Source organism: Elephas maximus, chromosome 18 (genome assembly GCF_024166365.1).
Source record: "Elephas maximus indicus isolate mEleMax1 chromosome 18, mEleMax1 primary haplotype, whole genome shotgun sequence".
NCBI classification, from domain to species: domain Eukaryota; kingdom Metazoa; phylum Chordata; class Mammalia; order Proboscidea; family Elephantidae; genus Elephas; species Elephas maximus.
This window is the reverse complement of record NC_064836.1, coordinates 8,694,274-8,703,287: the sequence shown is the minus strand read 5'-3', so window position 1 is coordinate 8,703,287 and position 9,014 is coordinate 8,694,274. Positions and strand designations below refer to the sequence as shown.

Here is a 9,014-nt window from a genome sequence, read left to right as displayed (position 1 = left end):
CAGGATTGCAGCTGCACAGTTTAAGTGGCAGAATGTTCATATGTAGATGCACAGAGTTAGAAAAGTACTGACTTTTGTCATCTCAAAATGCTCATTAAATAGTCTTTTAAGTTTTTGAGGTAGGCTCAGAAAAGTCTGTAAGTGTTAACAATCTTTATGGTTTTAACTGTGAAATTTCTGAGAGAAGTCATTTGTTGCTGTTGGGTGCTGTCAAGTCCCTGTGTACAACAGAATGAAACACTGCCCGGTCCTGCACCATCCTCACAATCGTTGTTATGCTTGAGCCCATTGTTGCGGCTGCTGTGTCAATCCATCTCATGGAGGGTCTCCCTCTTTTTTGATGACACTCTACTTTACCAAACATGATGTCCTACTCCAGGGACTGATCCCTCCTGATAACGTGTCCAAAGTATGTGGGACGTTGTGTTGCCATCCTTGCTTCTAAGGAGGATTCTGGCTGCACTTCTTCCAAGACAGATTTGTTCGTTCTTTTGGCAGTCCGTGGTATATTCAATATTCTTTGCCAATACCATAATTCAAAGGTGTCAAATCTTCTTCAGTCTTCCTTATTCATTGTCCAGCTTTGGCATGCTTATTAGGTAATTGAAAACACCATGGCTTGGGTCAGGCACACCTTAGATTTCAAGGTGACGTCTTCGCTTTTGAACACTTCAAAGAGGTCTTTTGCAGCAGCAGGTTTGCCCAATGCAATGCGTCATTTCATTTCTTGACTGCTGCTTCCATGAGTATTGATTATGAATCCAAGTAAAATGAAATCCTTGACAACTTCAATCTTTTCTCCATTTATCATGATGTTGCTTGTTGGTCCAGTTGTGAGGGTTTTTATTTTCTTTATATTGAGGTGTAATCCATGATAAGAGAAGTTATGTAGCTAGAAATATTGTGAGAAAATTGACTTGCAATTTCATGAAGAAAATATACGATATAAATCATCTATCATCAGAGTTCTAGTTCCCTTATTAAAACATTCTGTGATTCATAAACACGCTTCATTAGGAACGTTGTTGGGTTAGGTTTTTGTATGCTTAACATGTGAGTGCCTTGTATGTATTTTAAAAAAAAACTTGTATGTATTAGGCACTGAATATGTATTTGTTTCATTTTCGTTGATCTGACTTTGCTTTCAAGGTTTTACTTTGTAATTTTCCCTCAAGAGAAAGAATTCATAATCTTGCATGCATTTTCCAGTATTCTATACTGGAGGAGGGGAGAGTGGATCCTAGCAGAGATCTTTGAAGGGCTCGGTAGTCAGTCAAGGAGCCCTGGTGGTACAGTGGTTAAGCACTTGATTGGTAACCGAAAGGTCAGTGGTTGGAACCCACCAGCCAGTCAGCAGGAGAAAGATGTGGCAGTCTGCTTGCATAAAGATTTACAGCCTTGGAAAGCCTATGGGGCAGTACTACCCTGTCCTACAGGCTGGCTACGAATCAGTATCCACTAGGCCAAAGTGGGTTTGTTTTGGTGGGCAGTTGATCTTTCGCAAATAGTGTAAGGGGTTCCCATTAAAAACCCACTGCCATTGAGTCGATTCCACTCATACCAACCCTACAGGACGGGGCAGAACTGCACCATAGGGTTTCCAAGGCTGTAAATCTATAGGGAAACAGACTCCCGCATCTTTGGCCCTTTCTTGACGCTAGTGGATTCGAAGCTGATCTTTCGGTACCAGCCAAGCTCTTTAACCACTGTAGCACCAGGATTCCTATGTAAAAGGCTAGGCAGCAATATAACGTGGCAAAGAAACTCATTAGCACAGGCTGCTAAGGTATGTGGGCATTTAAATAACATCTGATGATGATGAAGTATGCGTGTGGGTGTGTTTTACAGAATTGCTGCACCTGGATTACACACGGTTTCTTATTCCAGTAGCCTTCAGGTAGGTTGGCAGTAAGACAACTTTTTTTTTTTTTCCTGCAATGGTACCTCTATTGCGGTTTCAAATAGGCTCCTCCTATAAACACAAAAAATAACGCTCCCATTAATTGTTCCAAAACTAAGAGGGATACAGAGGCAAGCTATTTTAACAGATGTTGAGCATTTGACGTTTAATGCTTTTAGGTAGAGCTTAGAATCAAAACTATCCTAAGTGATCCGCCTCATGGGTTTGGATTTTGATTTAATACCTGGATTGCAAACTGTAAAGTGAAGGAAGTCCCAGCCTTCAGGCCTCAGTTTACCCCATCTTCTGCAGCCTCTTTCTCTGCAGCACCCATGCCACGCTGCAGTACCGTCCCCATAATTTCCCGCCCCTTGGGTTCCACCTCTTGAGCGTTATTCCCCCCAACCAAAAAAAAAAAAAAAAAAAAACCTCAACCACTTTTATCTCCTTCACTGCACCCCACCAACCACGCCTTATCTCTTCGGAAGCCCCTCTCTAGAGGGGCTCCAAATCCCCGCCCCTCCGGCCATGGGCCACCCCCCCGCTCAACCGCCCCAGTGATTGACAGGCAGGCCGGGCGGAAGCTGTGGCGCAGGCGCCCTGCCTCCGCAGAGCTCCCCTCCGGCCGGGTCGAGGTGTTCCCAGCAGACACCGCGCCGCGGCTGCGCAGTGCAGGGGAGGCTTTTAATTCCATTGTGGAGAGGACGGCGTTATTTTTATTAACTGGAGGCGACGGCGGCTGCGGCGGCGGCGGGACCCGTAAGTGTTGCCGGTGGGCCCAGAAGGGAGAGGGCGAGCCCCAGGGAAGAGCCCCAGAGCCCTCCGTGCCGGTGCCGGAGGCGGCTGGGCTGGGAATGAGTGCTGGGCGCGTTGCGGTCTGGGCGGCGGCGCGGCGGGGTCCTGAGTGCTGCGGGGTCCCGGCCCGGGGCCCGGTTCCACCTCCTTCCCTCCCTCTTCCCTCCTCCTCCTCCTCTTCTCAGCCAGGCCTCCTCCGGGGTATGAAAATCGGCAGCGGGTTCCTGAGTGGCGGCGGCGGTACCGGCAGTAGCGGTGGTAGCGGCTCCGGCGGCCGTGGTGGTAGCGGCGGCAGCAGCAGCAGGAGGGCAGAGATGGAACCCACCTTTCCCCAGGGTATGGTTATGTTCAACCACCGGCTTCCCCCGGTCACCAGCTTCACCCGGCCGGCGGGGTCGGCCGCCCCTCCCCCACAGTGCGTGTTATCCTCCTCTACCTCCGCCACCCCGGCCGCTGAGCCCCCCCCTCCGCCAGCCCCGGACATGACTTTCAAGAAGGAGCCGGCGGCGTCAGCCGCGGCCTTCCCCTCGCAGAGGACCTCCTGGGGATTCTTGCAGTCTTTGGTTAGCATCAAACAAGAGAAACCGACCGATCCTGAGGAGCAGCAGTCCCACCACCACCATCACCACCACCACTTTGGGGGACTGTTTGCTGGGGCTGAAGAGAGATCTCCAGGCCTAGGAGGCGGGGAAGGAGGGAGCCACGGCGTCATCCAGGACCTCAGCATTCTCCACCAGCATGCCCAGCAGCAGCCAGCCCAGCACCACCGCGATGTGTTACTCAGCAGCAGTAGCAGGACTGATGACCACCATGGCAACGAGGAGCCAAAGCAGGACACTAATGTCAAGAAGGCAAAGAGGCCAAAGCCAGAATCTCAGGGAATCAAAGCCAGGAGGAAGCCAAGTGCATCTTCCAAACCTTCTTTGGTCGGAGATGGAGAAGGTGCCATCCTCTCCCCAAGTCAGAAACCTCATATCTGTGATCACTGTAGTGCTGCTTTCCGAAGCTCCTATCACCTGCGAAGACATGTCCTTATTCATACAGGAGAAAGACCTTTCCAGTGCAGCCAGTGTAGCATGGGTTTCATTCAGAAATACCTATTGCAGAGACATGAGAAAATTCATAGTAGAGAGAAGCCATTTGGATGTGATCAGTGCAGCATGAAGTTTATTCAGAAGTACCATATGGAAAGACACAAGAGGACACATAGTGGAGAAAAGCCATATAAATGTGACACTTGCCAACAGTATTTTTCCAGGACTGATAGATTGTTGAAGCACAGGCGCACATGTGGTGAAGCCATAGCTAAAGGAGCAGCTAGTGCAGAACCTGGGTCATCAAACCATAACAATATGGGTAATCTGGCTGTGTTGTCTCAGGGAAATACAAGTTCTTCAAGGAGAAAAACAAAGTCGAAAAGCATAGCTATTGAAAATAAGGAACATAAGACTGGTAAGACAAATGAATCACAAATTTCAAATAATATAAACATGCAGAGTTACTCAGTAGAGATGCCTACTGTGTCTTCCAGTGGAGGCATAATTGGCACTGGTATAGATGAATTACAGAAAAGGGTGCCAAAAGTGATCTTTAAAAAAGGAAGCAGAAAGAACACAGACAAAAACTACCTTAATTTTGTGTCACCGTTACCAGACATAGTTGGACAGAAGTCCTTGTCTGGGAAACCAAGTGGCTCACTTGGCATAGTATCGAATAATAATGTGGAGACCATTAGTCTTCTCCAAAGTACAAGTGGCAAGCAAGGTCAAATAAGTAGTAATTATGATGATGCCATGCAGTTTTCAAAGAAAAGAAGGTATTTACCAACTGCCAGCAGCAACAGTGCCTTTTCTATAAACGTAGGACACATGGCCTCCCAGCAGTCCGTCATTCAGTCTGCAGGTGTCGGTGTTTTGGACAATGAGGCACCCTTGTCACTTATTGACTCCTCAGCTCTAAATGCTGAAATTAAGTCTTGTCATGACAAGTCTGGAATTCCTGATGAGGTTTTACAAAGTATTTTGGATCAGTACTCCAACAAATCAGAAAGCCAGAAGGAGGATCCTTTCAGTATAACGGAGCCACGAGTGGATTTACACACCTCAGGAGAACACTCAGAATTGGTTCAAGAAGAAAATTTGAGCCCAGGCACTCAAACACCTTCAAATGATAAAGCAAGCATGTTGCAAGAATACTCCAAATACCTCCAACAGGCTTTTGAAAAATCCAATAATGCAGGTTTTACTCTTGCACCTAGTTTCCAGTTTGTCAGTTTGTCTTCACCTCTTCACAACCACACTTTATTTCCAGAAAAACAAATATACACTACATCTCCTTTGGAGTGTGGTTTCGGCCAATCTGTTACCTCAGTGTTGCCATCTTCATTGCCAAAGCCTCCTTTTGGGATGTTGTTTGGATCTCAGCCAGGTCTTTATTTATCTGCCTTGGATGCTACACATCAGCAGTTGACACCTTCCCAGGAGCTAGATGACCTGATAGATTCTCAGAAGAACTTGGAGACTTCGTCAGCCTTCCAGTCCTCATCTCAGAAGTTGACTAGCCAGAAGGAACAACAGAAAAACTTAGAGTCCTCAACAAGCTTTCAGATTCCATCTCAGGAGTTAGCTAGCCAGATAGATCCTCAGAAAGACATAGAGCCTAGAACAACGTACCAGATTGAGAACTTTGCACAGGCGTTTGGTTCTCAGTTTAAGTCGGGCAGCAGGGTGCCAATGACCTTTATCACTAACTCTAATGGAGAAGTGGACCATAGAGTAAGGACTTCAGTGTCAGATTTCTCAGGGTATACAAATATGATGTCTGATGTAAGTGAGCCATGTAGTACAAGAGTAAAGACACCCACCAGCCAAAGTTACAGGTAAGGTCCCAAAAGTGACCAGGCTGAGGGTCCTCTAATGTAATTTTGTTTTATTTTGAGAACACTGCCATTGGAATGTTTCTACACGATCCTATTAAGAATAATGTAATGCCCTTTCAATGCAACTTTTCATATTTAGTTTATTTTGTTAGTGTGATTTTAGCTCTGTTTGTATTATGATTTTTAATCAAAATCAATAGATTAAAAATAGTTTGACATTTCAAAGTGACAATGTTTAGCAATCAAATTTACATGTATAGATTGTCAGGGAATAGCCCAAAAGTTTTAAATGCAAAAAAACAAAACAAAACAAAAAAAAAAACAAAAAACCTAGGGAAAAAAAAAAAAAAACTTTGTTGCTAGGATTAAGGTTATTCTTATTGCTTTTCTCTCAGGAAAGTGTAATAACGCATGGGAATTCTGTACGTTATCACTGTAATGGAATATCCAATTTACAGATAATATGATACACATTTCATCATTTAAGTAAGGGATCGAAGACATTTCAAATTGCTCTATCTGGGCTAATAAGATATACATTTCATCATTTAAGTAAGGGATCGAAAACATTTCAAATTGCTATCTCCACCTGGGCTGATCCAAAATTCTGAGATGTTGGCTACCTATTTTTTGTTGCAGCTTTTAAATGTACTCTGAACTTCCAAACCACATTCATTCCAGACTGGTAGAACAAATACTCTTGGATCTTCGAGCAAAGCCTGGAATGATAGCTTTAATATAAGAAGGAATAAAAGCACCCTCCCCTTATCCCAACTGTAGCAAGGCTGTAATTCCATTAAGAGATTCGACTGACATCTAGTACAGTGTTGAAGCCCAAGTGATTGGTTGGTTCCAGTATTAGAACCCAAGTTGGAATTACATAATCCATTGCAGTTTGGGGAATCCATTATTATACATGGCCTAAAATGTTGTTCTCTTGTCTATGCTGTCACCCACACTTCTCCTGTTTTTGGTTCTTGTTCTTAAACCTTTCTTCTTTCTTAGAGTTCTGGGCCTGCCTTGTTCTCTCTTCCGCCTGTCTTGATAGTTTAAATTTTAGAATGATTTACAATCTGATAATTCATTATGCATCTTGTATGCCTGATGGCATCCAAATACTAAATAATAGGATAAACACCCCCACCCCTTTTTTAAGCGAATCCTGTACAAATTTCCATGTATAATAAAACTACATATTCAGAGCTATAGATATTAATAAGGTTGTAATTCCAACTGGTGACATAGCTAGTGTGAGGAATAAGAGTGTATTTGTGATGACATCAGAACCTCTCTGAACTTGCAGCCTTTAATGTACATTTTTAAAGGGTTCATTAGTCAGTCTTGTACATGGGTCTTGTAAAGTCATCAAAACCTGCTATGAACGCTAATTGCCATTTGAAGCTACTGATAGGCAGTGGCTCTGCTCTAAACCACTTTTTAGCAATTGTATTTTTTTCTGATTATATTTTTTAATGTACTTTGATGTTTATGCTGATGAGTTTTTTTATGTACTTTTGGTGATGTTTCAGTCTTATGTACTCTTCTGACGTCAGAAAAGTACCACTGGTTGTTTGCAGTCTTATTGTGTAATCAGCCTACCCCAGGCTTCCATGTATAATAAAGTAATTAATATTGTGCAAGTGTAAAACACTTCTGTTATGAAAGCAGTGTTTGGAAAGATAAGAAATTATTAAAAAATGGTTACAAGATACTAGTTAATTTCCTTTCCCCACTTATTCTCCCTTAAGCCGTCTTTATCAGCTAAAAAGTGACTTATTTGTCAGTGCAAGGTTCTTAGAAAATGTATTTAATCCCCTTAAATACACTCAGTACTAAAAAGTTTGTATTTCTTATTTTGGTAAGTGCGGTAAGTTCTATTGGGTACAGAGTCCAAGCTGTAATCAAAGGATGGAGAGGACTTTTACCACTGTATCTCTTAAGCTGTATGATTTTTCTCCAGTTTTTTGTTTTATACAGGTTTTGAATTTCTTTTAACTTTTATTGTGTGTACTGAATATTGCATATGTATTATTCTGATTGTTTGCTCTAGTTTACTACCAATAAAAGCCCTCTTAATCACAAAATTCAAGAAAGGAGATAATCACTTAATATCCAGTCACGTTTTCCTATTAACTACATTTCAATAAATATTCACATCAGTGGTATAATCTGCACTTTAGGGACTTGTAGTTTTATTGCATTAAAAAAAAAAGCTTAAGTATTTTATGTTTCTAAATTTATTTGAAAATTGGAAGAATAATTTCTTTGTGTTTGATTTTTTTTTTGAGGTGCACTATAATATGGAAGGATAAAAATTTAATATTATGTAAATTAAAACATGTTTTATTAAAATCGGGTTGACCAACGTAAATATTATTCCAGAGAGATTATGTATTTATTGAGGCTTTATTTTAAATCAGATTCTAGTACCTTTTGGTTCTAGGTGCATCCTTTTTGCCTCAGAAAGGTTGTAATAAAATAACAGTATGATACAACTAAAAGTGGTCATGAGCATTTTTAGTAGTATTAAATCATAGTTAGCAATATTAAAGTTGAAAATATAGCTATTAGGAATTGCTAAGATGTTAAATATTGAAGATACAGGAAAGGTGTTGGAAAAGCTAGTAAATACGTATTTTTAAAGATGAAGGAGAAAAGTGGAAGAGCATGAGAAAACTGCTTTGAAATTTAGTGGTTACAGATGGCAAGGGATGAGTAAAAACATTAAAGGGGTAAAATATGTCTGCGAGGCTTTGGTTCAGACTTCTCTTCATACTTTGGTTTATGGTAGTATTGTAGGGAGATGTTAAAATGATTTATACTCAGCATAGCGTGGATTTCTCTGCAAAGAAATATCTGTTCTTGTGGGCCCAAATGATTAGGAAGTATAGGTGAATTTTTTCTTTGACAAGGTTATTGTCTGGATTTGGTCATTTTCTTGAACAAGAGTGTTGAGCCGAATTTCACTGATTCTGGGTTGAAATCCAGCTCTTCTTGATTTCTCTGCAAAGATGATTTATTTCTCTAGATTAGCCCTAACAGATTAATGTTGAATTTTTCCCCCATCATTCCTCTTTTTTTTTTTTTTAATCCTGTGGAATGTCTTTATCTGAATATGGTCATTTTGAAATTTGTGTTAAGACATTAGGATATGAAGTAGGAAACTATGCTTTGGATTTCTTTTATGTTGCTATAAATTCAAGGTAAGGACCAAGATCATAAATCAGCAATTGCTAGTCAGTAATTTGTGAGGTAATTCAATAATGAGAATAGAAATGTATGAAAAAAAGTGTGCTTAAAATAAATTTTTTACTGTTATTTTTTTCATTGCAAACATAGTGATACAAATACTTCAACTTCAGATGTAGTTTTTTGTGTTACACTAATGAGATGAGAGGCAAAACTTTTAACTCCTTCTTGGTATCTGGCATTTTTGTAGTT

General features: G+C 41.5%; 1 protein-coding gene across 3 annotated transcripts; it reads left to right on the top strand.

Annotated features, from left to right (window-relative positions):
- Nucleotides 1–2,551: 2,551 nt before the first annotated feature.
- On the top strand, nt 2,552–8,664 carry ZNF281 (zinc finger protein 281). 3 transcript variants are annotated; one of them, XM_049857891.1, is made up of 2 exons: nt 2,552–2,659; nt 2,885–8,664. In XM_049857891.1, exon 2 carries the CDS (start codon nt 2,899–2,901, stop codon nt 5,575–5,577), a length of 2,679 nt encoding a protein of 892 aa, XP_049713848.1. In that variant the 5' UTR covers nt 2,552–2,659; nt 2,885–2,898; the 3' UTR covers nt 5,578–8,664. The 3 variants fall into 3 exon arrangements, with proteins under 3 accessions (XP_049713848.1, XP_049713849.1, XP_049713847.1); XM_049857892.1 differs by having other exon boundaries at nt 2,553–2,659; nt 2,881–8,664; XM_049857890.1 differs by having other exon boundaries at nt 2,561–8,664.
- The last annotated feature ends 350 nt before the right edge of the window (nt 8,665–9,014 follow it).